Consider the following 25,719-nt stretch of genomic DNA (forward strand, 5'->3'; position numbering starts at 1 on the left):
GCTCAAGAGAAAGAGAAAGTTGTAGTAAATTCTAGATATAAGCCTGGAGAGTATAAATACAAGCTCTGTAGGAGCTGTAGAAGAACAAAGTTCATTCTATCTGGCCTTACCAGCCTGGAGTCTACCCTGCGCAACACCCAGGATTTCCAACAAGTGAGAAGCAATGAGCCCTTCTTTGAACTTCTGGCTCGCCAGAGGAGCCAAAATAGGACCAGACGAAGAAGACTGAGAGACAGAGTTATCCAAGGACGACGAAGGCTCAGAATGCAAGAACAGTAGACCAGTGGCCACGCCAGATTCGTTCGCAGTAACATTTGACGTAGTTCGCTCTGACTGCACCCCCGCCTGGCGCAGGACCTGATTGCGAACGGGAATAGTACCATCCCGTAACTTGGTGAGGAGATTATCTACAGCATACTGGCGTTCCTTGCTAAGCGCCACCTGGACAGCAGAAAGCGTCGGCGCAGAGGGGGTAACGAGGTCCGCATTGGCTTCATCCTCCTTCGCCACGCCCTTCCAGAACTTCTTGACTGCCTGGAGCTCGCGGTTCTCCCGTCGACATTGGAGCGTCATGTTAAGGGCAGAGATATACTGATCATTGGTGTGCGGGCCTATAACTGCAGGAATGATGCTCGACCAGGGACTCGGGGGCTTGGAGGCAGCGTCTCGGATAGCCTCTACGACGGCCTCGTTGTGTGATTCACCAGCCAACACCGCCCGATACACTCGAGGAAACACAGGCTCCTCCGTTTGCAGACCGAGATCAATCAGGCTCTTCACCAGCTTCTCCATTTCAACACACTTTATCGCCTCATTTTTCAGCACGTTCAACGCCTCCTTTGTGATGAGCCGCACGTCAGAGGGGAGAGGCCTTTCAGCATTCTCAAAAAACCCAAGTTGCTCTTCGAGAAGCTCTATGTCGAACTTGAGGGTATTGTTTGCGGCTTTGACGTGGTCATTTTCTGAGCTGAGCCAGGCGATTTCAGATTCCAGTTCAAGGATGCGCCGGTTGACTACAGCAAGCTTCTGAGATGTCGGAATAGGTTTGGTTTGGGAATTAGTTGGCAAAAATTGGGCTGGCGATTCCGAGGTAAGGAAGGACGTATCAAATGGAATGCTGCCAGTTGGGAATAAAGGAATCTAAGGCAGAGGGGCGAGCCGGCTCACCGACGAAGGAGAGAAAACCGCATTTGCCTGGTCAAGGGTCGTCCAGACGCAAGGTAGAGCAGAAGCAATGATGCGTCTCTTTGTTCAATGGTTCACTCCCGTTTGCGACTTGTGGGTCCAAAGGTCACCCATAGTGATGTATTCAGCCTCAAAAGGAGCAGTGATTATCTACGGAGTACATAGGATCCCGTCTTTCATAACACGTATTGCCGATTTATGCTGACTTACGGCAAGCACGATGAAACAGTGCCAGATACAATGAGATCCTGAATGAATGTAAGCACCTTCTCCTGATTGGATACGAAAGCCAACCGACCTCCACCAACAACATCAAGGCGTTGACGCCATTTCTCAGTAAGGAACCGCTCCGGTACATGCGTCGCATAGAATACCAATCCTGCAACGTATGATACTAATGAAGGCACAACAGGCGCTGTCATGTCGTTAGCGACTTAGGGCAGGCAATATGTAGAACCCTCACATATAAAATCCATCATTTGACGTGGTGAATGTAACACTGCGAGTGCAGCCAAAGGCGCGAGCGAGGAAAATGCAAGGGACAAGAAGAAGGCTATGCGCCAACCCTACAAAACGCGTCAGGAAGCGATTAATTGCGGAATGTAATATAACATACCCGATTCTCGTATTGATTAAACCAGTCCATGAACGGAAACACGTTTCCAGCCAACCCTGTAACGGCGCATAGTGACAAGAAAAATCGACCTAATTCTGGATGGCACTGGAAGCCATACCAGACGACTGTCCCCACACTCGCACTGATGAGCCTGATCGCCAAAGTGAGCGGTACTCCACTGATACAATAAAGAAAATGCGAACCATCCGATCCCGACATAGTCCACTCTGGCACAGAACTCCATACTGCCGTGGTGAGCACAACCCGCCATTGTGTGCCACACCGAGCTGCAGAACAAACAGAGGAGAGCGAACGCCATGAAACATCGCTCAGGGGTGTCAATGATTTCAGTACTGAAGAATGGTATGGAACTGATCAACCAGAGAAGGAAGGGAACTAAATGCGTGTGTATATTTACTGAAGCAGAATCATAAGCACAGAAGAGGTCTAACTTGCGAAGCAACGTACATGTTTCGTTATGAAATGTGAATAGAGACAAGACGAGCAGAGGCCATCTTTCTATAGGTATAAATCTAAGGAAGATCAGCACACGCCGAAATCTGGAATAAACAACACCCACCTATAACCTCGGGTAACGAATGGATTATTACGCCATTTACTGGGAAGGTCAGAGTACTGGATGAGGTGGACGCCCTCGAAGGAATGCTTAATGGCTCTCGCAACTTCTACCACTTCCATCGCTGCCCGACCCATCAAATCCTCACCATCCATCATATGTGGAACTGAAGGGACAAGATCCGAAGATAATATGAAGTCGAGAAAGTCTGTAAGACGCGAACTAAGCGCGGCCAAGCCAATATCGAAGCCGGACGGTAGCTCTTTTGATGAGAGGCGCAAAGTCAGGCCATGTAAATGCTCTAAGAGTATGGGAAGATAATTGACGGGTCTATCAAAGTCTATGTCGTGAAACCGGGCGCGGATATCCTCGAGCCTGGCACGCATGTCCGCAAGGCTAAAGTCGGGTAGATGCATGTGCATATCAGACATGTCAGGAAGATGTGAACGGATGCTCGGTACATCGGGGAGGTGGGACGTAAAGCTGTCGACAGACAGCGCAGGCAGGTGGAACGAGACATCTGCCCGAATAGAATCTAGGAGTTCCAGCGTGTTACTAACCCATTGGTTGGCATCCTCCATGGCGACCTCTCCCTTGACCATCCAAGCCTCCAAATCTGGGGATTCCAGCTGTGATAACCTGGTTTCAAGCTCGGCCAAATATGACAGGACGAGAAAACGCAAAGATGCCATAGCTTGAGTAGGTGAGTTGGGCGAGACGTCCAGCGCGTCCAACGAATACGGCAAAGGTCTGCAAGTCGGAACATACGACATTGACGGTCGCCGATGCCTTAGCTGGCTGTCATCGAAAGTAGGGTTCATGGAATGAAATGCGGGAGAAAAAGAGAAGTCGGTGCGCTGTAGTCGTAGTAAATGATTAACCCAGCATGGCTGGACAAGACATGGCCATAAATACCGGAACACCTCTGGACACAAAAAGATCCCACGCCTCTCGTTTCGGAATAAAAATTCCAACATGCCGTCATTGTGACATGTTCCTTGCGTGACACCTTATCAGCGCCCGTCAACCAAAAAAAAAATGAATCTTACCAACTTTAGTCACTCTCGTATCCTTTTACTTGGACCTGCTTAACAATGGCAGTGTGATTCCTGTGCATTCTGATTCGTATAAGAGGGGACGGACGGCTGCAGAACTGGAATTTGCGCCACTCTCCTGCTTAGCCAAAATGACATTCGGGGCACCTCAGCTTATTATCGTCGGATTGGGAAACCTTCCGATGCCTCTTACCCGGCATAGGTGCGTTACATGTCCAATGTGATCCCCACACGTTTGTCTGACCGCGGCACGTTTGTTAGCGTTGGCCAGCTCGTGGTAGATGCGCTGGCTAGCAGGCTCGGCATACATCTATCCTCCAACCGTCGTGGAATATCCGGCCAAGGGACTGTTTTGCTTGCAGGAAGACCCATCGCACTGACGCTCTTCAAGTCAAGTACGTGTTGTTTGTTACTTTGCATTCCGACAATGTGACCCATCGCACTTTGCACAGAAAAACTCATGAATATATCCGGACCGTCAATCGTCGAGGCCTATCGCGCAACCGTGTCTTCACCTTCATCCATGATTGTCATTTCTGACTCGCTTTCTCACAAACCACAAACCCTCTCGGCGCGCCTCGGAGGTTCAGCAAACGGACACAACGGCCTCAAAAGTATCATGGCAGCTCTGGGCGGCGAAAACAGGTTTTGGCAGTTCCGAGCAGGAATCGGACGTGACGAGTCTGAGACAGCTGACTATGTACTGCGAAAACTATCATCGAGTGAACGTTCGTTCTGGGAGAACGAGGGTCTTGACAAGGTCTTGAAAGAAATTGAAAAAGTAGTTTCGCAACAGAAGTGATCCTGGTGAGTCCCTTTTTGTGTTCTTGTCCGACACTAAAGGAGGTGGGTCGCAAGCCTCAGATGATCGCTCACTCCGGTCCACTTTCTACACACGAGGTGCAGCACGTTCGTATGCTGAACGTGACAAGGTCCTATATATCAACGGCCGCGATGGATACGATGCTGACACTTCGTGCATATTCTCACGATTTGGCTCCGCGTAGGAGGTACATTAGCCGGTATCTCTGTCAGTGTCTTACTGAGGGCATCACAATCCAGGATCAATATACGGGATTATTGGTTATTCTACGTATTAATGCGAGGGTAATATATATTGAACGTTTTACAGTGAATCACTATCATTTGCACACCTCTCGTCACCAGCTATCTTGTCTACAGATGACAAACTAAGGAATGCTTCATCTCTCTGATCGTCCTTGTGATGAGTGTCAGACATTTCTAGCTCAAGATTAGAGAGAAGTCAATCGAAAATAATTAAAGGAGCTTGACCATACTCCTCCTGTATTTCGGGGTCATGCTGGGTGTGAACTTGGGTCGTGATATTGACAGCGCTGCCAAACTCGACATCAGGCTTAGACAATGAATTACAGAGAAAAACACACGTACATCGTTCCCTGTGTCCTCTGTGTTTGGGTTTGGCTAGTTGTACCGATGCTATCCGAGTAGCCTTTCTCTTCGTTGTATACGTTGATACCGGTTGAACGCGCGACCTTGATGAGAAGACGCGACATGGATATCTCGATCTGGAGTTTGACGATGTACGTGACAGGATGAAACTGACGAATGATAGTTAGAGAGCTCCTCATTCACAACAACTTCTACCATACCTGGGTATACACAAAGGGATTCTTAAGAGTCGTGGCGATCATGAGAAGAATATCCATCCCAATGGAAACGACGATGATACGCTGGTTGAAGCTGTTTTCCGAGAAATCATCAAACGTAGATATACGACGTTCAAAGTGTAACGTACCGCATGACTCTATCGTATTTTGTCAAACCGTGGTCGACAAGGCGGCTTTTTACCATGCGAATGAAGAGAACGTTCAACGAAAGATCCAGCACTAAATTGTAAAGTACGGTGAATCTCTGTGCACAAGAAGCTCTCGGGCACCTACGAAGATAGATAGCCTTTTCAAACTTGTCCCACCTGAAGAGACACATGAGTATCCGGCGGTCAGGCCGCGGGTATGACACTCACCAGTGATTCAACTGCAAGATACCCGGTCAGCGTCATTCGAAAGGCGAAAGGGAGAAAGAAAGTACACTCATATAGTGGGAATTAATCTGTAACTGAGCGGGTATCCCTGTGTAATAGCACTCAATCGTACGGTGCTTTTTAAGGATGAGGAATCTACTCACATATGCAAGACGTAGATATTGATATCAAAGAGACAATGCCGACAACCACAAGCTTCAGCTTGAGCTAAAGGACCGACACTGTGAGCTCCGCCAACCGGATGAAAAGAAAAGGCTCACTCTCTCAGACGGTTTCTGAATTATGATGCACAATCGGTTGACAATGATGAGCATCAGACATTGAACCTTCAGAACAGCACGTTAGCGCGACGCTAATACCGTACAACGACACTTGCTTGGAAAATCCAACAAATAATGCAAGTAAGAAAAACCCCAATATTAGGGGGGATAAACTTCTGCCTACGAATTGAGTGAGTTTGCATGGAGTAGAGCAGTGGTTGAAAGGGAATGCTTACAGATAACACCAAGCTATGACCTTTCGGCAAAGAGCTTTGAGCACCTGTCAATGTTAAGGCGCGATAAAAGCTCACCGCATAGGTTGTGTTCCTGGTTTCCGAATGTCAGAATTCCATGACTGCGGGATAGAGAAGACATACGCAGTAATTGCAAGCCAGAGCATGACAATATATCCCGAGACCTGTAAATTCAGAACGTTAAGGCCAGCTCAAAAACGGACTAATAAAAATCATACTCTGCTCGCTCGTTTAGTCTCTAACACAGCACGCCATGTAACTTCGATAACAAAGCCCAGCTAAAACAAAGAGTCAAATAAAACATAATATAGGATCTAAGCTCGAACTGACGAAAAAACCAAAGACGATAGAACCAAGGATCGTATCTCTTCTGCTCACGTACAGCGGTACAAACCTAGGGGATAAACTTGGATCCGAGCTATAGAACGGAGATTAGAGGCGCGTACGGCTTCTCTGTTTTGAAGCCAATGTTGATAGTCTGGGAGTCAGACATTCTTTAGCAGTTGCGATTGCCAGGGCTTCCCAGGCACAGCGAAGGATGATGAGTAAAGAGCGTAGAAGCGAAACGTAGAGTTTGCAGGAGATCTTTCTTTCCCAGGATATATTATTGCATAGAGTAACAGTCCATCAGGGGAGACTTAATTCCCGTCCTAATAAGGTACGCTCGAGAAGCTGGTATGTTGCAGACCGATCGTCTGATCGAAAGTGAATTGGTCCACCACCCTAAATTTCGTTCCGTCATCAAATCGGAGTCCTAAACGAGCGACGCGATTAGTTTTCGTCCACAGGGTGAAGCAGGAACTTGCCAAGCCGCCGCTCAGCTAACACTACGATAATGCTCTATGAATGTTGTACTTATGAACGTTTAAACCTTGATTCGAAAATTTTCATTTTGCTCGGACATTACCAAAGTTACAACGTTGAGCCTAGACGAGCCTTTGCCATTTTGATCCAAATTGGAGGTCAGAGGACCGTCGGCCTGCCCTTGGCCCCATACAAAGTCGATTTAATAAGACCTGCCAACAGTGAAGGACTTATTATCTTGCCAAGCCGGAATTTTTTATTCTGTCTATGTAGACTAGGTACCGTTGATACTGACTGTCTATGACTTAACGTTATCATTTTGTTCAAGTTTCAAGAATCACAAAGCACGGATAAGACCGCCGAGGTCAAAATGCTCAATTTTGGCCCAAACTGGGATCAGGGCTCGTAGAAGGTACTATTCGAGGTCCCCCTCAGCTGTATGTTATAATCACAGGGGGGGGGGATACTCTAGATTGAGAAGGTCACCATGACTTTTCAGAATCTTGTACGGAGGATCAAGAATACTCCCGCCTACTACAGACAATGATTCATTCCATAGAAACAGTAGAGGTGTCTGGACCAATCTGGTGCTCTGAGAGGTCAAAGACGACAGTGGATATATATTCAGAAATGCAGTCGACGGACAGACTAGAAAGGGCGCACACGGACGGGTGAGAGCTCGCAAGAGAAATTTGATGTGGCGGAGCTGTCAAGTCTCGGATGCAAACTTGGTTTCCAGTTTGAACGCTGAGCATCTTGGCTTACCACTCGCAATTCCGTTTACCCGATGTTTCACAACGATGAGCTCATCCAATTTTTTTGTATTGTAAGCGTGACCATGTATGAATATATGAATACAGATATTTGGCTCATGAGGAATCTATGACGTTTTCATGACCGCGTCACCGCCACAGACCCACGGTGTCAAACGATATATAAAGAGGGCCCACCAAGGAGGAAAGCTCAGTAAACTTGAAACTTTCTTCCAAACAACATGTACACCGTATGTAAATCTTCTCTTTATTTCTTTCACGTTCTGAGTCCACTCTCCCATGTAGACCACCCAAGTTCCTGTCTCTCAGGCCTGCTCGAATCCGTCGTGCGGTTGCACTGCGTGAGTAAAACCGTCCTTCAATTCTGTAGGTATTGAAATAACTCGATTTAATAGCTGCGACTGCACGCCAGACAATTGCAAATGTACTGAATGCAAGCACTGAATGTTTCACTACCGAATGATTATTTGTACATTAGTTTGAATAGCGTCAATTGACGGATTGTACTCAGAACTGTGAAATTGACCGAAGATTCTAAGGACGATGGTTCAGCTGCGTTGGTCCATGTCACTAGCAAAAATGGGGGAGCTTGGGAGATGGTTGTTATAAACATAAAGGCTTCGTTTTCACGAAGTCAGCCCAACAGGATCAACGTACTTATTTCTTCTGGCGGTTATGGTTTACAACTTCACGCGAAGGTCCCGCGAAATAAAATATCCAGAGGTTCGTGCTTGTGAAAAACATGGGATTGAGCATTAAATACGACAGAGCATATGAGATTCAGAGAATATCGAAAGAAACAGGAAGACAAGTAGACCACTAGTCAGAACAGCATTTTGTGGGGTTGAGCCTTAAGCAATTTTTACCATTAAAGAGAAATGGTACTGGGCCTCTGTTTTTTGGATGTTGACTGTCCGTCGCCTTCCCCCGAGTCATCGAGAGGTCTTTTACACCTAGCAAGCTATTGGATGAATGCGATACGGCTCCCACCATGGGCAACAACACATCCTTGGGGCCTACGGAGCCATTGAGAGTACCAAGAATCCACGGGTGACCCTCCCCAAGTATGGTATTTTGAGTCTTGACATCTCCCAAGCTGTCGAGCAAATTCAAGCCTTGTTGCCTATACGCCGGCCATTCTGGCTTGGATATCTGATATCTATTGAGTATCGAATATGAACACGTTAAAGAACGAAACCACTTACATGTAGTATTGGGGGCCTCGTGCCTCATTGTCCGCCATTCGACACCCCACTTCTTGGCTTCGATGGTTTGGAGCATTGTCTCAGCATGAGTGCGAACGCCCTGAACATCATAGATGTCACATGGGACCGTAGGACCACTTTGCAAGAAATACTTGATACATCCACACTCGGAGCAGCCACAGCCAAAAGTCGTAGCATCTGTAAATTTTATCCCTGCAGGCCTTTTTCCAACAACTCTTTGAGACAAATAAGCGTGTAACCACAGAACAGAAGAACTTGATTGGTCCTTCTTTTATAGAGACGCCGAGAACAGCGAACAAAGTACGAAGAAGATCGACAAAGGGAACGAGGATGTCTGTGAGATAGGTTTCAAGAAGCTGACCTCGAGTGATGCCGGCACAGGAAAAAAGCTGATTCAAGACGATATGGTAGGAATGTATGCCAACTCCGGCGTCAAAGGAAAATTTCAGTAACGCGATAACTTTATTGACTGCCCCATCGCCCGTGAGGTCCGACAGGCCTGCGAAATCAAAGCGTTCGATGACCGTGCTTACGCATGTCATGAAAAGTTCGTCAAGATCTTGTTTGGCCTGAGCGATGGCCTCCGGAGAAAGTAGTTCGGCGTGCATGTGGAGGACTAGCCTCTTCACCGAGGCTTTCTTTTTTGCAGCCATATAAGCAATACCTTCAGCGTCCATACTACGAAGATGCACATTAGTCGAGACATAGTAAATGGAAGGGCATTGCCTTACATAGGCATTAGTGCCTGAACACCACCAGCGCACGTGAGAGAGGCTGTTATAATACCCAAATTAACGTCATCGAGGCGACTGTTCTTGATGATTATCTCTGCAGTGGCTCGAAAGAATGGTGCCCAAGGATCATCGATGGCGATACTACTAACCGGTTGTGAACGAAAGAACTCGTCCAGCTGCGCGGCCAGATCTCTGCAATACTGCCAAGATGGAAGTTCTTTCGAATCGCTTCTATTTGCCCAAGACATCATCTGCTCAAGAACCATGCTACAGTGTTGCGTGTGTCCAGTTTGAACACAAAGAGTCAGGACATCCATGAGAAGGCTGGCATGCATTTTCGTGGTACTAGAGCAACAGTGATCAAATGTCGTAGGGCCGAAAGCTGAGAATTTTGGACAGTGAACTTCGTGATATCAGAAATGAATGCCAGGAAGGCTTCTGAGGATGACAACATATGCTCGGTAGACCATAGCATTCTCCCAAGATCCAGCCAAAACCTGACACACAGATTTTGCTGTTGTAGCGAAGAAAGAATCGGGGGGAGGGGGGGGGAGGTCATTCAATAGGACTTTCCAGTACTTACTTTGAGTAACGGCTTACAAGCAATTATCATCCATCTGGATAAGCATGAGGATATGTAGTACCATTTATCAATTAGAGGACTTACCGCGTGTTCGCCAAACTCTTTGATATCTGGTTCACCGCGATGTTCGTTCTCCTAGAAATGATCATTTCTATAACCATGATCAACACTCGGGATAGCCTTGTCCATATCCTGCGCCGTGAATGATATCCGATGCTTGGAACTCGAAATCTTCGATGGTGGCAGGCATACCCTCTACGTCAATCATTTGCTTTATTTCGATTCCACGGTAAAAGTAAGCATCATCGCCAAAGTCTGTTTCGTTGTCATTCTGGTGTCGTTCAATGAAGCTGAATAGCTCAGCGACGGAATTGAAGCGTGGTTTCTGGTATGAGATATCCCGTCTGCTCCGAATTCCAGTCGCTTCCCGGTCAGCTTCATCTTCATCTTTGTCTTCCTCGTCATCTTCATCTGCGCCATCATCGTCACTCTCATCATTCTCCCAATCGTCACACCCTTGAATGAAGTTATACTCGCTTCTTTCATGCACAGCATTCGCAATGAGCAACCTCAGCCCTAGGATATCAGCAACAGACCGTATGCAGGACAAGAGAGCATCGTCGGGGCCTATTAATGATGAACCACTGAACGAGCTCGACGGTTGGTACTTGCGGGACAGGTTGATGGCTATGACTCCGGAAGGATCGTTTTGGGGGCTTAGCGTGTCTCAAAGCCTCGCTACGGCCTTTTTGGGGTCGAAAAAGGGCAGCGGAGCAGGTCTCGGGGATTGTAGGATACGCAACAGTCACATCGCCACCAGTGAGTTGAGAAGGGAGTATTATTTCAACGGACTCCAGCTGTGTCATTTGTGTAGACTTGGAAGAAAAAATAAATGACAGAGTTGACTGCCCTTTGATTGCAATGAGCTGCAACAATTGGTGTTCTCAGCCGTGCTGACAAGAGCGAGCTCATTAGCAGCGGTTTCTTGTTAGATTCTACGGCGACATACGAGGAGCTCCATGATTGCATGGTCATCTTGTCGAGTTCGCATTTGCACGAGTCGAGCCCCAGGCGCTCGCACGCTTGAATTAGCAAACGTCTTCTGGATCCACTGGTCCCAGACAGGGCTGTGAAGTTCAACCTAGACAGCATCAAACCTTCGAATATTGTAGCAAGGATCTACCTACTAATCCTTTGTCAAAGTCCTTGCATGCCGAGCGGCTGTCGTTGGAATGGCGAAACGTCATTAAAGCCTGAGCATTTTCGTTCTCGGAGGAAATCCAACTGGACCAAACCCTTTGATGGTTACGCATGAATTGGGTGCATCCATTCCGTAACTTTGGAAATAAACCATGACGCCTGGAAGATTGAAGTTTTCATCTAAAATATCTGACTTGATCCAAGACACGGTTCCCACCATCGAAGCCAGAAGATCCTTCCTCAGAACGTTAAGTCCCAATCATTTTGGGTAACTTGGGCAGACCCATTGTCAGACAAGAGAGATTGGGTACCGGCCCCGCTCATGATGATACTTTGTAGAGTGACAAACTTCTCTAAATGGAAATCACCGCTTTGACATCTGAGAGGCGTTCAGCGTTAAATGAAACTACTGTACAATCATCTTGTAGGAATACAAATGGAACCCGAATTATTACGATATCTTTGCATGTATGTGCTATGGTAATGTGGAAAAAGTCAAAGATAATGTCAAATACACGGCAGTATGATGTAGTACATCCTCGAGGGTATCAATTGGCTGCGCCAAGTCCAGAGTCCAGATTAAAACGTACTTTTATACCAAAGCCCAGACCTCAAACACTTGGTTGATTCTGATAGCATTCGAACATATCTGTCTTCACCAATCTTCGCCGGGAATCGTTCCACTTGCGAAGATATTCTCTCGCCCTCTCTTCGAAAACTTCACAGCCTTGGAAGAAGTCTTTGGGAATGAAATCCTTTCTCTGTTCCCAAGGTTTGATGTCAACATGCTCGCAGCGGTCCAAGCATACGAGTATGATCCCAAAACTATATGCGTCGGCCAGCAGTGCGTCTTGACACTCGCCTCTAAGGATCTCCGGTGCACAGAACGGACGCGTACCGGGATGTATCTGCTCTATATTTCTAGAAGAAAGTATTGTGGTTTGACCGGACTGCCGGCGCACAAGATCAAATGGATCGACAGGTTCATCATCCGGGGATTTGTATATCGAGTCTGCAGACACAGAGCGACCGAAATCGAGGAGCTTGACTGTGTTCGCTGGAACCGTCACTTGAACGTTAAGTAGCGAGAGGTCACCGTGGCTGAGACCAAACGAGTGGAGATGTGTCAAGCCGTCAAGCAGCTGGTCATGGTAATCGACCTTGGCCTCCCTCGTCAGCTCTGGGCGAGCAGTGACAACGTCGTATAGTGTCCGCCCATCAATATACTCCAGCACCATGCCCACGTTCTCGAGCGCCCCCAGGAAAGCACATATATTCCGATGTCGCGTTACCGTGGTGTACACACGCAGCTCCGCCAAGAACTGTACTGTGACGTCAGACGCGTTGGAGTGCATCTCTCCATTAATCTCTAGCTGGATAACGTCGGGTTTCTTGACGACACACTTGAAGAGCACTGAGGCTGAGCCCTGGGCAACTGGCGAAAGGTTGACGGTGGGGTTGGGTGGAGCCGAATATGCTGTCGGCGTCGGGAACGAGAAGATGGACGTTGGATGGCGGGGAGGGTTGTAGATGGGCGGTGAAGGCGGCGGCGTCGGGGCTCTATGAGGCTCTGATGGATCAAGCTGCTGGTAATCAAGGCCGTCGACCACTGTCTCCTCCGACGAGAATGAGTTGATAGACGGACTTGTGTTATCGTCTTCCTGGTTGTTCAGCTCCACTAAGAGGCGACAACCAATGTTAGAAGAATTCTCTTTGGTAAAGGTAAGGCAACGCACCCATCCACCAATTTTTCTTTGACGTCAGAGTAACACGCTTGACATGCATCGTTGACGGTGGACCCAACAGTCGTGGCTGCAATGTGTCCGATATACTAAGAGCCCTCTTCATGGTTGGACGCAGATTTTGTTGCATTGCTACAACGTATGGTAGGAGTCAGTTGTGGTGATGGGTGTCGTGACGAACGTTTCCTCAAGGCGGTGATTGCCGTTTATGGAGGGCGAATCCACCCCCTATATCGGCGTTAACGGCGTTTGAGATCCTGCTTGATTTGTACTAAGGAGCAATATGTTTATACTATGTAACGAATAAGGTAGTCAATAAGTAGTCCATTCGAGACGGCATAGCCAAAAATAACCAAGTAAGCCATGAAGTGAGAACTTCACGATCGCGATGCAAAAACAAATGACGCGAAGATAACGAACAGAACAGTCCACGAAGAATAAGTTCTGCTTGAGAAACCGGCACTCTTGGTGTTGTTACTGTTCGAGCTACCCCCGCCCGAAGAACCGTTACCGTCCGAAGCCCGAAGGACACTCGATCCCGGAAGACTGGCAGATGAGTTGATGGTTTGCTTCTCAACTTTACCAGAGCCAACCATGACTTGAACACCAACGGAGGGGATGCCACTGATGACAACAAACAGCAGAGCAGGTCCAGGTACGAGAACGGCAGGGTTGGGAGGGAGTTGGCTAACGTGCAGAGTAGCAGTGTTGTTTGCATATCCAGTGTAACTGGACTGAAGCTCAACATAACGTTGACCCATGTTCTGTTTGGAAACATTGAGTATCTGGATATTTGTTGCATCAAACTAAACTCACCATCGCATGCGTTGAGAATCCAGTACGGATTATTACGACCTTGGCTGACTGCACATTCTGGACATCGCCGTAAAGATCCTTTGAGTCCAGGGTGATATTAAAGTATGGTCCACCATATGACAATTGCTTCAGGATACCATAGGGCTCCGGACGACGTTGGTTGTAGTATGACGGGTAGAACTTCTCCACCCGATACTCCGTAGGGTACGTAATGATCACGCCCACGTTGTAATCGGCGTTAGGATTCGATCCCGCAACGAATATAGAACCTGATCAACGAACATCAATTAAAGTTGAATGTTGAGCACAGGCAACATACCATCAGGAAGGAGAGTCGCAGACGAATGGTACATCCGCGGGATCGTACTGGGAGACATACCTTTGCTTGACCAGCGTTGTCCCTGCGGCGCAGAGGGATCGTAGATGATTGGCTGCAGAACTGGCTTGTCCGCGTATGACTGGCCTATAGCCCAAGAATTATTACCGTATCCAGCGGTGCCTGGCAGGTGATGCGTGGAAATGAGTTCTACTAAACGGATTTTGGATAGCCTTACCGAGGTTTGCGCCGTTGAGGCACAGGATCCGCCCATCCGGCAAGAAAATGAAATTCGCCATTGAACGTCCCTCTGGAAGAGGATCATCTTGAGAGTACGATCCAGAAACGTCTGGACTGATTGTCACGCAAGACGTGGACGTCGGGTTAGCTGCAATGTTCCAAGTCGTGACCCATCTAGGTGAGGTATTCAGGGATAAATAAGCAAGGCAAAACTAAGAATATCTGATACTCGTTGGGTTGAAGATTAGATCCACCGCAGAACAAAACTCTGGCAGTCCAGTTATTGGTGGGTGTCAAAGGCAGCATGACAGTGCCGGCACTGGCAGGGTATGTTCGTACGGCATCTGGTATGGGGTCAAGAGCCGTCTCCTCATAAGTGTGGTAATCCAAAAGCGAAGTGTTCCAATTCGATTGCAATAGGATCCTTCCGGAAGGTAGGAGCCAGGTTAGAGGGTACAAATTCGTGGGCAGAGTGTTTTGAAGAATGTGTGAAGGGATAGGGTCTCCTTGACTGGGGAAGAACTCGTAAGTAGGATTGTCTTGCCCTGCATCATTGACGTATCCTCCATTTTCACACCCGCCGAGCTGTAAGCCGATTTGATCAGACCAATACAGGTAGTAAAAGATGCGACGTAGTACGATGATAAGCGATCCATCTTCTAAGGTTTCTCTGTATGGATACAGTCAGATGCCGTCAATAAAGCATAGAAAGAGATATACACTGTAGGATACCATCTTTGTGTCGACATATCTCCAAATACACGCCAATCGCAAGAACCGTCGTCGCAGGGATTCAGTACTCGGAGACTAGAAACATAACAGATTTAGAGATAGGTTTACCAGCAAAAAATGAAGGGTACGATTGTCTGCCATCTGGGTCGTTATACGGTTTACCTCCTTTCTGACTTGTGGCGGTGAGGCCACCATAAGTAACGGCCTGGTTTCCACCAACGTTGAGCCATGTTCCATCGCCCATGACGTTACCACCCTACTCGAAACGATGTGAGTTAATTTTGGCACCGAAGTAATTCATGACTTGCTGCACAGAATGTGTTTGTCACGATGTCCATTGGTTTCGCGTTATTAGCGGAAACACTATACTCTGAACACGATGTCAGAGGCAAGTCGACTAGTTAAAATGCCGCAAATAATGGTTCACCAACAGCCCATGCTGGATGCCCGTTGACTTGACCAGGATTACTTTCCACCTTGTCTACAATGTACACCTTGTCCTCCGTTCCCAAGAAAAGCTGACGATTCGGTTATTTCATAACTTGGATTCGATGCTCGTAAAAAGACCAACCTGCTGAGCGCTAACTAAACTTTCGCCGACAATCTGGAACTGGCCCACAGGTCCGGTTTGGAGAGGCTGTCCAGGAGCTGTTGCAGTACTTTGCGAAAGAGCAACATCGACAAGCACTGAGAGGACAGAGAGAAGAGCCGCACAGTCCAATCCCATTGCTTCTGGAGTGGGGGAGTAGGGTATGATAGAGACGTAGGTAAAAGTAAAGGGTAGGAACAATTCGCGCTCTCAATGTTTTAAGGACGAATATCGGGATGTACAAGCCGTTTTTTGTCTGAGGGTCAGAGATCATATGAATAAATAGATGAGAATAGATGATCGTTAACGGGAGTGCACTGGCTGTGCATTGCATGAATTGGCCTACTGAACCATCCATATCCATCCTTCAGCAGGTTCTAGGATACATGGAAATATCGTACCTTGGCTTCCGTATACCTTGCAATTTACTGGATGTCGGTCCGACATAGGCATCAGATTAACGACTATATGTGTATGAGCAGGGTTGTTTCCGAGGAAGTATTCTGATTTTGATCGAGTCGGTGCAAGTTCTGAGTCAGAAGCGAAGTGCGATGCATGAGAGACAGACAGCCGTCAATCTCGCCCTTTGCCAGGGGCGGAAAGATGAAAGGCGGTGTAATTCCGAGCTGCTATAGAATGTTTTATTCGCATTTCTTGATCCCTACCTGAGCACCGATTCCCCCCATAATGTTTTTGCAGTCCCAAGGCATAATCTGTACTCCCGAGGAATATTCAAGACAGGCTTCCGATACTTCGCTCCGCTGTTTGACTCGCGGACAAAGCATCGGATTGACAGTGAGACACGCTCCCTTTTCGCCTTCGAGAAGAAACCTCAGCCACTGCCTCACACAGTTTGCCGCAGAAAGCGGCTTTGTCTCACTTTTTGCTATCCTCTTTGTTATTGCCTCTGATATTTCGAGATGCTTATTTTTACAGCGAAATGCGCTCCAGTATGTACGAAAGAGAGGCGTGGAAGACTGGAATTTTCTCCAGGAAGCTATGGGTGCATCTGTGGTGGGTTTTTAGCACCAACAAAGGAACAGACTTGACGGAATAAACAGCTTTATTTTTTGCGGATCTTATACAAGCCCTTGGTGCCGTCCTCGACATCAAATGGATAAACGAGGAAAGGTGGAAACGGGCACTTCTGTACTGCTCAAGGTCAGTGATTGAGTACCGACAGCACTTTACACGTAGTTGATACCTATTCTAGGCGTCATACAACAATTGGGAGACACGGGCGTCACTATCACCACTCTCGTAAACTAGGACATCACGCTTCAGTATATGGAACTAACTTATTCGGAATGGGTCATTGCGCTCTACATCTTTATCGCCGTATAGTGGCGTAAAGGCATGGACGCGATCATCACCTTCAAGCTTGTTATTCTCACCGTTTGGGCGTTCACTATTATCATGAAATCATTGGAAACACAATTCAAGGCCGACAATATGAGGAACCAACTCTCGTAAATCCTTTTCTCTCTTCTGTATCCCTCATTTTTAAGCTCACGCGCGACTCTTGCTAGTACTGGTGCTGGATAGGTCAAGACCACACAGCTCTCCGAATCATAGGCGAATACGTCTGGTTCTGGCTAACCTTGGGGATGTCATCCCTGGTATACATCCCTCTATCTCTTTGGAGCAGAGGCAACATCGCATTTGACGACAAGTCCTGGTGGAAGTTCACTTTCCATAGTCGATCCGACGAACCTGAGAGCGAGGAAGACAAGTTTCGCAGGCGAAACTCTCTCAACCTGATTGCGTCAGTCTTTTATCATTTCTCCCCTTGAACTTTCCAGCTTACCCTCTCTCAGGGACCCCGTAGCTACTCAACCTTTGAGCGTGGTCCGCTGGATCACTTTCAGTGGTAAGAATCAGCCTCACACTGTAGCCAACATGATAGTGATCTCGATTTAGGGCCTGAGTCGTACGATGAACGTCTTTCTTCTTCTGGTAACTCGACCTGATTCGGTGTTATTTGGGAGGATCGGTCGTGCCGGTCGTGGACGTTCACCATCACCGCGGGGATGGACCGGCCCCGCAAACCAAGGCGCAGAGAGCAGTCAGTCAGGACGAGATGATGAATCTATACATGAAATGGGAAGGCTTCTATCCATTGATACGGAAAGTATCTCTTCGCGTTATGCTTAGGTGTACTATAGTTTTTTCTTCAGTACCTACAAATGATAGTCCTCATTTAAAATACATGTATTGTACTGTACATTCATTCTAAATTTATAAATTTATATCCTCTCAACCCTTTCTCTTGCTCCTCCGCTCAGTCTTTGCACCTCTACCCTTCGCAACACTAGCTACCTTCTCTTTCTCCTCCCTGATCCTCCGATCTATCTCTTCCTGCTCCTCATCCAAGAGCCCCACAGCAGAGATATGATCATACATCTCAACCTCTTCGACAGCATTCTTGTCTTCCACGCCCCAGCCGTCATTCCAAGCGTCATCAGAAATTGGTACGCCACCACCACCGTTCTCGATATCCTCCTGGTCAGCATCCACAGGATACTCGCTTGTCGCTGCGGTGGATAGAGAAAGAGCATTGGAATCCTCGTCTCCACGAGATGCACTACTATCGTCAAGCGCTCCGTCGTCGCTCAGCACCCGGAAAACAAAATCTTCCTCTGCTTCATCAAATTCTAAGGGCACCGACATGCTCAACCCCTCATCTTCACCACTCTTCCTTGATCGTCTCTTACCACTCCTTCGCCGCGCTACTATCATCTCCCTCCTCAGTCTCCCAAAACTTTCACTTACACCGCGAATTGGGATGGAGGTCATGCGGCTCGACCCATGCCCATCCCCGTTGGGTAGCATAGGCAGAACTGTTCCGACGCCCCTCAATCGATCACTGAACCCATCGCTCTGGAGAAGCGCCGATGCCAGAGGTTCGTCAAAAAAGAGTGACCGCCTTGAAATTGACGAGGAAGCCTCGATGAATGCTTCGCCGCCCATATTTAACGTCGAATAGGCGCTAACCTGCACTTGTTTACGCACTTCAATGTTGACACCAGGTATATCCAGCTGATAACGGCGGATGAGGGCGTGATAGTCCTCGCCCAGCGTATGAAAAGTAAACTGATGTGATAAATATATAGATCTCGGAAGAATGTGACGCGACTTCGAGTTAGTCGAAAGTTCGGCCTGGGACAAAAAACTGCAGACCATTAGCATCAGCTAACACTGACAAGCGTAAAACATACTCGGATTGGACCCTGGTCGTAGCTTCTTCATCCTCAAAGATCTTCTTGACTTCGGCCCAATCCTTTCGTCTCTTTAGATCCCATGTAGCTACAACAGTATCTTTATTCGCAACGAGCTCGCTCTCACTCTTCCCTTCTGGTTTACTGATGGTCATGTCCGGAGAGATGCCGCCTCCCGCGCCACTGGAAAGCCGTCTTCCGCGTTGTCTCGGCGAAACACGATTTCCACCGATAGCAAGACTCAAAGGTAGTGAGACGCTTGTCATTCCTCCTATTGATCCCAAATCCATAATATCGCGAACGCCGCCAGACCCAAGCAACCATCGCTTCAGCTGTAGCAGTCCATCAGCGGCATCAAATACAAGCAAGTCTTGAAAGTTCTTTATGGGCTGTTGTGGATATCCTTGAGCATGTCGAGGGGAACCAGAGTCCGATGGAGACGAAGATGGAATAGATAATAACGCTAGTTGAGGGGATGAAATAGGTAGGAGCGATGGAGGAAGAGTTTGATTGGGAAACGCCGGAAACTGGAACACTGGAGGCGGTATAGGCGGTGAAGAGGGTCCATTGGCGCTTGATGTACCACTGACATGACCATTCGATGTTAGTCTTATTCGGATGATTGGCGCTAGCTCAATAGAGAGAGGTTGCTAAGACGAGAAAATGAAAACGAAATGAGTCAAGGTTTGGAAGTGTACGACGACATACCAAACTCTCTGCGTTTCTAACGCGACCACACATATGACTCTCCACATCAGGCGCACCTCCATATGGATTAACAGCGAATACATGAATAGTGCGTTTGCGAGTGCCGATAGCTATCCAGCGCCCGTCGGTAGACCATTCCACATTTTCCACAATCGCTGATGTCCGTCCACGACGGAGGTCATAAACATGGTGAGGAGCACTGAGATTGGACGCAGAGCATACACCGCTCGGAGTAAGTCTAAGCTGGTGAACACGGCTCACCTGCCCATCTTTCGAAACTGACAGCAAAGAACAGCCATCAGGGGAAAATGATAGACAAGAGATCGACGAATGCTTAAATGCGGGAAATCGCGCTAGTGGTGCACCAGTCTGTAGGTCCAATACCGTAACGTAGTAGCCTGTTTCTGTACAAAGCTGGTCATCCTGGTGCAACGTATCGGCTTCTCCGCCTCCTAAAGCGCCTGGCACATTTCGAGAGACAGGTTTAGCGTCCCCACCGAGCTTGTTCAATGCAGCCGAATAGGCTAGGCCACCAAATGACTTCATGCCATTGATGACAGACTTGGCAGTGGTCGCGATTGGCTTGGGGGGAGTAGCAGGCGCATTGTTGATTGCGGTTGTGGGTGAAGGTGGTAGAGAGGCATACGCGAGGAGACGGCGTGACAAGGTATATATAGGGTGCGGCGCGGAGGTGGTATGAGTGAATGAAACGAGTGAAGAAGAAGGAATGGTGTCTACAGTAGAAAACGTGGAAGAAGTGAGGACTTGCAATGCAGGAGGATTTGTTATGGCCTTAAATACGGTGAACCTTGGTACATGGAAAGCGAAAGAGTATGACTCACTATTACAATATACTCATGACTGGCAGAGAAGCTATAGGCAGAAGTTGCCAATGGAATCCGTTTAACAATTTGGTGGGAAGAAAGCGAGTATACAAGAAAGTCAGAGTCTTTGGTGAGGACACCGATAGCAAATTGTCCGGGTAAAACCGCTGCGTAGGTAACCACATCGTCAAAATCATTAAGATTGAGTACTTCATCAACGGAATTAAGCCTTGTGCAATCCCATATCTGAAACCCCGACGAATAGCCAAGAAAGAGAAGGCGGCGGGACCCTAGCGAATCCCACCTGGACCAAAGAATAGTATCTGCGCCGGTTGTGTTCTTCTGCATTGCCTGGGCTAGCCCTGACGCCAGCGGCTCGTCAGATATACTTGATACCTGGCTGGTGGACGTGATGACCGGACGAGACACGAGAGGTGGGGAAGGGACTGCAGCCGGGATTGGGATGGAAGAAGGAACGTAGTTGCGCACGGTTCTAGAGAACGATTCGAGCATTGTAAGCTCTCGCGAGAATACTGGTGACCTGGTGTGGCCGGTATTCGGAATATCGTAGCGGGCGTCGTCGACGGTATCGACGGTGTCTTGGTCGTTAGATTGGTGAGAAATATTGTTCCTGCGTGCATGTCGATTATTCTTGAGGGGCATTAAAATTATACGAAGCGAAAGTGATGGAAGGTAGCCTTGTAAGCGAATTCAAGGCTGAAAGGGTGATATTCCGATTGTGAGACTGTTGGCGATGGTGGCAGTCTGAAAGGGATAACGGTGCATACCATATATATATATCATCACGTGATGACGGGACAGTGGATGGTCTAACTCGGAACTCACTTTCAGGTTCGAGGTTCGTGGATGAGTGCAGCACGACCTGAACTGGCCATTGTCATGGCCATTGTCAAGCCATGTAAATTTAAGCACGTCTTGTATTTTCCTGCACCAATTTCTACATTTATGACTCTATCGGGCCGCAGTGCCGTGAGTCTGGGACAGCTGCCGGATAAGCCGGGTGTTTTCAAGTCACAAGCCTGGAGTTAGGCCGTTCCAATCTTCAAACCCCGACCACCGCCTTTGACAACTATTATGTCTCAGGCTCTGCCACTAAATCCTTTTGATTCATTCTCTGATGAACACGTAGCGTATCAATCTTGTCTGAACCTCGAAACTGCTGGCGGTACTAGCTGGCACCTGCTCTTGGATGGCCTTGAGAAAGAGTCTTCTGCCGTCATGTTCAAATTCAGCCCAGAAGTTGCGGCTCGCGTCTTAGGCTTCTGACTTATTTACTCTCCTTCTACCGAAGGCAAGGCTTGTCTAGCACGAGAAATCTCCTCTTGCAATGATAATGGCGAATTTCTTGCCGGCTTGGCATATATATATGTTATGGGGATGATTAGGATCTGTACGTTCTCGTCTTCGTCCTACGCCGTGCGAGAATGATGTTCATTGCAACTAGTTAAAAATCCGAAGGGTAAAGTACCGACGCCTATGTCAGGTCTCAGTTCCCGACCATCATTCAGCCAACATCGCAGCCCTTTTGGCGCAGCCTACTGTCAGTTCAAGTAATGCCACAAAGCTGGTAGGTAGAATTTTAGAGTGTTGTTCTCGGTTGAAGCTTCTCAGGCTTTGGTGCGAGACAATTATCGGTGTATAGTGTCGGGGAAGGTGGACACGGTCAGCTTGAAAAATAGCTTGACAACGGTCGATGTAACAGCCGGGGGGAGGATAACACATACACAGCTGGGTCACATATTAAGTGAATCGATGACGGACCGTATAGACGGGACGACTGATGCCGCGCAGAGAAAAGTTTGTCTATCTTCCCCTTACATTTGTCTGTAGTTCCATCTAAACTCAATTTTGCTTGTCAGTTGGAATGGGCGTCTTCTGCCGCTGCCGTTGTTTGCTGAAATTCAGTTGTCGAAGAGCCTAATCAAGATAACGTTCACAGACCGGCGAATATGTTCACGATATCAGCTGGGTATCACGTTTCGTTTGACGCGCTCCGCATCTCTCTTCATCCAATTGGGGACGTAAGTGAATTAGTTTTCTTCCTCTTCCTTCTGAACGCGAGATTTGTATAGGATAACAGTAATACATATGAAATTCATATCTATCCTCCAAATAAAGATGCTGAGTATGGACTTCCGGCCCGAGTAACACTCACTGATGCGACGGGCGGGCAAGTTCCTCTTCCTAGCCGTCGTTATTTCCAAATCCATGATGCCAAGATTGCCTATCTCTCAGGAGTGGGGAAGATCATGGAACAGATATTCCAAGATGTAAAAGACGCAAGGATCTTAGCAGAGGACAGAGGATCCCATCTTTTGTCTTTGGCACTTTTATCAAGCCTACAGACATAGAGTGTACACTGATTGAAACATGATTCTAGAGGAACATTTGAAACTGCTTTGTTTCGATTCCATGTAAAGTCCATTTTCGACGATATTCTAACGAATGATGGAAGGTACATAGCCTTGCAAGTGAATTGTGACGATTATTGAGGTCGGATTAATATCAGATTAGTATCTTAGTTATCACTTGATGTCTGAAGATGATATTTCGACATGTCTTCTAAAAGATGCATAAATCCGAGATAAGCCATCCGCTCGTACCTCGCTTCTGGCCTATCGGAGGATAAGGTAGCAGTCGGTAGTGTAGCCTTTAGTTACACACTGATGCAAACAATACCATTCTCTGCGCAGAACCTCCCTCTCCCGTCGCATCTCCCAGTACTCTGCTCGACTGACTCCCTCTCTAGCCAGCTCACGGCCATCCTCCTTCGTTTTCTCGCCCCACCCACCTACTCCCTACAGTGTTTGGTATACCAGATTCGGCTTCCTTCTGGTTCCCAGGCGCTCAAGACTTGGGGCCCCCGCGTTGTATTTGGGTTTCCTGTCTTGTCGGATTGTGCTCTTACCCACCGACTTGCTCTGACAACAACCCAAAACTCGAGCCCCTCCAGGCCCTCGTCTTTAGACACACCACTCAAATACATCTCAGTATTTGAGTGCTACTCATTATTACATCACCGCAGCATTTCGGGAAGACACTCCACAGCACACGCAACTTGCGTTCCCTCTCGCGTAACTAGACTTTCTACCTTATCCCCTCTGTTTCAAATGACAGGTGTATTTTAGTCGACATTGAGGATATGCTAGATGATAACTTGGATATCCACCTCGACTGTCAATTGTACACGAGTACAGCATGGATACACCAAATCCATTTGTCCATATACAAGATTTCGGAAAAATCGGCCTACTTTTGAGCGAAAGAGACACCCAAGCCTTGATCTCCTTCCGCGAGAAACACGCGTCTCAGGCAGCGAACTCGCGCGAGTTTTCGAACTGCGACGCAAGTTGAATTCAATTTCGTGTCATGGTCAGCTGTACTAATCTTTTTGAAAGTTCACTTTATGAATCCCCAGTGGGATAAATGGGTGAAGAACACGGTAGCCAGAGATGCCCATAGCCTCTTAGGGTTTCCTCCACAATGTGAATGTGAATTTGGCAAAATGTTGTTGCGATCAGCCGCGTCAGTGTAAGTGATCCCATCATTTCCTGCTACTTACGACCAATGCAAATTCCTTTCTATAGAGCACAACCTTTGCAAGTTTCCAGGTCACCAGCTATTTCCGCCTATTACTGATCACCGACATAGGCCATTGAAATCATATGAAGGTCGGCCAGTCTTTGGTACGATTGAGATAACTCTTGCCGTTCTGGTATATAGGTGGAGATGTTTCCATCTCGTATCGTGCCATTCCATATGAACGGTCGACTACATGGCCAGAGGAAGGCTGCTTTAGCACCCTCGTTCTAGGCTTCCGAGCAGGCTCTGTCCAGACAATTGTGCCTCTACAGTCTGGCTACTAATTATCTCTGACATACAATCTGGTGCAACTTGTCAATGACTCCCAGCTGCAAACACCTGTTGACCTCGCTGTCGCGAAGGAAAAACTTCGCAGTATTCTCAGTACATGGGAAACAGACGCTCTGTCCCCTGATGTGATACCCATAAAACTCGCTCGCAAGTACACTGCAGGTTCTTTCTTCAATTCCATGTCTTTACGCCATCCAGACGATGTCTTGTTGTCATGTCTTCAATCCCTCACTGTGGACCTCCATCTGCTACAGTTATCGTCCATGTCGAACATCATAGGACGTCTTTTGTCAGTATCCAAGGAAACCACTCTGATATCGAAGATGAGGAAGATAAGCCTCATCAAACACAGAAATATTATAGTTCACAGAACGAACTTATGAGATTTCTGGAGCTGTATGGTAACGAAAATGATTGCAACGAATTGGATAGTGCTGAATACAGTTCTGGAGGAATAATGATCAAACAGGTTGTTGATATGGAAGGTATGCCAGTAACCGTTCACAATCTGGATTTTCCTTCTCAAAGGATAATCCACGATGTTTATGACTCGGGGAAGAAGATCAGTTCCATTAGAGGACGACATGTGAGGAAGGCCTGACATCAAAGACTGATGTTGATTGTGTGCGCCTAATATCCTTGTACTAGCTGTAGTCACTCGCAATTACTAATCTCATTTCCAGAACGACAAAGACAGGGTGGTGGGCAGATTTTATTCTGTTAGATCCCAGGTTCTCAGGGCTCGTTGCTGTTTTGGCAGACCGGAGATTATCTTGAAGGTACGCCATCCAGTACTTAGTAGGGACTTCTGATGATGACGGTGCCCCAGTCTGGGAGGACATTCTACTCGTGCTCTGATGAGGTCCTTTATGGACGGTCAATGCTGGAGAAGTCTTCGATTACGCTTGCGACCATCTGGAGTCGTCGCAGAGCCCCACAGCCGGCACGAATGAAAACAAATTGGTCAAAGCACTGCTAAAGTGTAGTAAAAAATCTCAGCCTCGCAAGAGACCTGCGGCGGACAAGGAGGCGAAGCTTAAACGAGCGGAATTTCGCTTGTGAATGCCGCCTCCAGATAGAATGACGTTGATCTCTGCTACAAAGCCGCTGAGGCATGTGATATCAGGAGAAAAATCGATCGAATTGGAAATGAAGGATTCGTAACCGCATACCATACATTTCCTTGGCTGAGCGTAAAGGCTTTGTATGTACCTTTCCTCCTTGAGAATTGCGAGTATTGATATTCGGTCCCTAGCTTCAGTGACGCCATCACCCAAGGGGAATATAATCCCTGCCGTACCTGTCGTACCAATATCGTTAGAGCATTAAGGCAGGCTGCCGAGGCTAAAC

At 47.6% G+C, this 25,719-nt stretch overlaps 11 protein-coding genes across 11 annotated transcripts; 4 read left to right on the plus strand and 7 right to left on the minus strand.

Moving 5' to 3' along the window:
- Nucleotides 1-12: 12 nt before the first annotated feature.
- BT62DRAFT_128466 (uncharacterized protein) lies at nt 13-1,063 on the minus strand. Its single transcript, XM_043179786.1, has one exon. It carries the CDS (start codon nt 790-792, stop codon nt 97-99), a length of 696 nt encoding a protein of 231 aa, XP_043040092.1. The 5' UTR covers nt 793-1,063; the 3' UTR covers nt 13-96.
- A 272-nt stretch (nt 1,064-1,335) lies between these two features.
- Nucleotides 1,336-3,151, minus strand: BT62DRAFT_894530 (HlyIII-domain-containing protein; the record flags this gene model as incomplete). The annotated part of the gene is made up of 7 exons (XM_043183185.1): nt 1,336-1,457; nt 1,511-1,600; nt 1,649-1,751; nt 1,802-1,952; nt 2,005-2,218; nt 2,270-2,334; nt 2,382-3,151. The coding sequence occupies 7 exons, from the start codon at nt 3,149-3,151 to the stop codon at nt 1,336-1,338; spliced, it is 1,515 nt and encodes a 504-aa protein (XP_043040093.1).
- Nucleotides 3,152-3,384: 233 nt separating this feature from the next.
- On the plus strand, nt 3,385-4,429 carry BT62DRAFT_932031 (peptidyl-tRNA hydrolase). Its single transcript, XM_043186272.1, has 4 exons — nt 3,385-3,635; nt 3,695-3,828; nt 3,886-4,240; nt 4,292-4,429. The coding sequence occupies exons 1-3, from the start codon at nt 3,565-3,567 to the stop codon at nt 4,233-4,235; spliced, it is 555 nt and encodes a 184-aa protein (XP_043040094.1). The 5' UTR covers nt 3,385-3,564; the 3' UTR covers nt 4,236-4,240; nt 4,292-4,429.
- A 130-nt stretch (nt 4,430-4,559) lies between these two features.
- BT62DRAFT_994173 (uncharacterized protein) lies at nt 4,560-6,463 on the minus strand (the record flags this gene model as incomplete). Its single annotated transcript, XM_043190455.1, has 17 exons — nt 4,560-4,675; nt 4,727-4,788; nt 4,844-5,013; nt 5,065-5,155; nt 5,211-5,301; nt 5,356-5,387; nt 5,439-5,449; nt 5,504-5,544; nt 5,600-5,663; nt 5,717-5,782; nt 5,833-5,896; nt 5,953-5,972; nt 6,028-6,043; nt 6,094-6,134; nt 6,189-6,248; nt 6,301-6,364; nt 6,417-6,463. The coding sequence occupies 17 exons, from the start codon at nt 6,461-6,463 to the stop codon at nt 4,560-4,562; spliced, it is 1,056 nt and encodes a 351-aa protein (XP_043040095.1).
- A 1,968-nt stretch (nt 6,464-8,431) lies between these two features.
- Nucleotides 8,432-9,931, minus strand: BT62DRAFT_932033 (uncharacterized protein). The gene is made up of 3 exons (XM_043186273.1): nt 9,505-9,931; nt 8,753-9,451; nt 8,432-8,699 (listed from the first exon to the last, which is right to left on the minus strand). Exons 1-2 carry the CDS (start codon nt 9,840-9,842, stop codon nt 8,869-8,871), a joined length of 921 nt encoding a protein of 306 aa, XP_043040096.1. The 5' UTR covers nt 9,843-9,931; the 3' UTR covers nt 8,432-8,699; nt 8,753-8,868.
- Nucleotides 9,932-11,901: 1,970 nt separating this feature from the next.
- BT62DRAFT_980773 (kinase-like protein) lies at nt 11,902-13,075 on the minus strand (the record flags this gene model as incomplete). Its single annotated transcript, XM_043189537.1, has 2 exons — nt 11,902-12,968; nt 13,027-13,075. 2 exons carry the CDS (start codon nt 13,073-13,075, stop codon nt 11,902-11,904), a joined length of 1,116 nt encoding a protein of 371 aa, XP_043040097.1.
- A 204-nt stretch (nt 13,076-13,279) lies between these two features.
- BT62DRAFT_987026 (glyoxal oxidase) lies at nt 13,280-15,863 on the minus strand (the record flags this gene model as incomplete). Its single annotated transcript, XM_043190039.1, has 11 exons — nt 13,280-13,796; nt 13,849-14,117; nt 14,168-14,347; nt 14,403-14,578; nt 14,634-14,989; nt 15,044-15,074; nt 15,125-15,211; nt 15,265-15,392; nt 15,445-15,506; nt 15,564-15,654; nt 15,708-15,863. The coding sequence occupies 11 exons, from the start codon at nt 15,861-15,863 to the stop codon at nt 13,410-13,412; spliced, it is 1,923 nt and encodes a 640-aa protein (XP_043040098.1). The 3' UTR covers nt 13,280-13,409.
- A 549-nt stretch (nt 15,864-16,412) lies between these two features.
- On the plus strand, nt 16,413-17,879 carry BT62DRAFT_1005888 (uncharacterized protein; the record flags this gene model as incomplete). The annotated part of the gene is made up of 7 exons (XM_043177189.1): nt 16,413-16,728; nt 16,787-16,886; nt 16,939-17,008; nt 17,070-17,120; nt 17,255-17,490; nt 17,543-17,573; nt 17,646-17,879. The coding sequence occupies 7 exons, from the start codon at nt 16,413-16,415 to the stop codon at nt 17,877-17,879; spliced, it is 1,038 nt and encodes a 345-aa protein (XP_043040099.1).
- On the minus strand, nt 17,874-21,237 carry BT62DRAFT_1076143 (uncharacterized protein). The gene is made up of 4 exons (XM_043179185.1): nt 20,494-21,237; nt 19,652-20,443; nt 18,944-19,593; nt 17,874-18,897 (listed from the first exon to the last, which is right to left on the minus strand). The coding sequence occupies exons 1-4, from the start codon at nt 21,136-21,138 to the stop codon at nt 17,982-17,984; spliced, it is 3,003 nt and encodes a 1,000-aa protein (XP_043040100.1). The 5' UTR covers nt 21,139-21,237; the 3' UTR covers nt 17,874-17,981.
- Nucleotides 21,238-22,049: 812 nt separating this feature from the next.
- On the plus strand, nt 22,050-23,024 carry BT62DRAFT_128697 (uncharacterized protein). The gene is made up of 4 exons (XM_043179787.1): nt 22,050-22,063; nt 22,108-22,293; nt 22,356-22,517; nt 22,577-23,024. The coding sequence occupies exons 2-4, from the start codon at nt 22,277-22,279 to the stop codon at nt 22,845-22,847; spliced, it is 450 nt and encodes a 149-aa protein (XP_043040101.1). The 5' UTR covers nt 22,050-22,063; nt 22,108-22,276; the 3' UTR covers nt 22,848-23,024.
- A 377-nt stretch (nt 23,025-23,401) lies between these two features.
- Nucleotides 23,402-24,421, plus strand: BT62DRAFT_128758 (uncharacterized protein). Its single transcript, XM_043179788.1, has 5 exons — nt 23,402-23,570; nt 23,625-23,841; nt 23,895-24,027; nt 24,084-24,095; nt 24,148-24,421. The coding sequence occupies exons 2-5, from the start codon at nt 23,646-23,648 to the stop codon at nt 24,257-24,259; spliced, it is 453 nt and encodes a 150-aa protein (XP_043040102.1). The 5' UTR covers nt 23,402-23,570; nt 23,625-23,645; the 3' UTR covers nt 24,260-24,421.
- Nucleotides 24,422-25,719: the final 1,298 nt, after the last annotated feature.

This window comes from Guyanagaster necrorhizus, assembly GCF_019112545.1.
Source record: "Guyanagaster necrorhizus MCA 3950 unplaced genomic scaffold BT62scaffold_12, whole genome shotgun sequence".
Lineage (NCBI taxonomy): Eukaryota > Fungi > Basidiomycota > Agaricomycetes > Agaricales > Physalacriaceae > Guyanagaster > Guyanagaster necrorhizus.

What these genes read in the sequence shown, in the direction of transcription:
- BT62DRAFT_128466 (XM_043179786.1), bottom strand. Translation starts at nt 792, where the DNA reads ATGGAGAAGCTGGTGAAGAGCCTGATTGATCTCGGTCTGCAAACGGAG.
- BT62DRAFT_932031 (XM_043186272.1), top strand. Translation starts at nt 3,565, where the DNA reads ATGACATTCGGGGCACCTCAGCTTATTATCGTCGGATTGGGAAACCTT. An exon ending in ATGCCTCTTACCCGGCATAG is followed by an intron (nt 3,636 to 3,694) that starts GTGCGTTACATG and finishes CACGTTTGTTAG; the next exon opens with CGTTGGCCAGCTCGTGGTAG. An exon ending in ACTGACGCTCTTCAAGTCAA is followed by an intron (nt 3,829 to 3,885) that starts GTACGTGTTGTT and finishes CACTTTGCACAG; the next exon opens with AAAAACTCATGAATATATCC.
- BT62DRAFT_932033 (XM_043186273.1), bottom strand. Translation starts at nt 9,842, where the DNA reads ATGCATGCCAGCCTTCTCATGGATGTCCTGACTCTTTGTGTTCAAACT. An exon ending in GTTCAGGCACTAATGCCTAT is followed by an intron (nt 9,452 to 9,504) that starts GTAAGGCAATGC and finishes GCATCTTCGTAG; the next exon opens with TATGGACGCTGAAGGTATTG.
- BT62DRAFT_1076143 (XM_043179185.1), bottom strand. Translation starts at nt 21,138, where the DNA reads ATGCCCCTCAAGAATAATCGACATGCACGCAGGAACAATATTTCTCAC. An exon ending in TTAGAAACGCAGAGAGTTTG is followed by an intron (nt 19,594 to 19,651) that starts GTATGTCGTCGT and finishes TTCTCGTCTTAG; the next exon opens with CAACCTCTCTCTATTGAGCT. An exon ending in ACGACCAGGGTCCAATCCGA is followed by an intron (nt 18,898 to 18,943) that starts GTATGTTTTACG and finishes AATGGTCTGCAG; the next exon opens with TTTTTTGTCCCAGGCCGAAC.
- BT62DRAFT_128697 (XM_043179787.1), top strand. An exon ending in CTCTTCATCCAATTGGGGAC is followed by an intron (nt 22,518 to 22,576) that starts GTAAGTGAATTA and finishes ATAGGATAACAG; the next exon opens with TAATACATATGAAATTCATA.
- BT62DRAFT_128758 (XM_043179788.1), top strand. Translation starts at nt 23,646, where the DNA reads ATGATAACTTGGATATCCACCTCGACTGTCAATTGTACACGAGTACAG. An exon ending in GCGAGTTTTCGAACTGCGAC is followed by an intron (nt 23,842 to 23,894) that starts GCAAGTTGAATT and finishes TCTTTTTGAAAG; the next exon opens with TTCACTTTATGAATCCCCAG.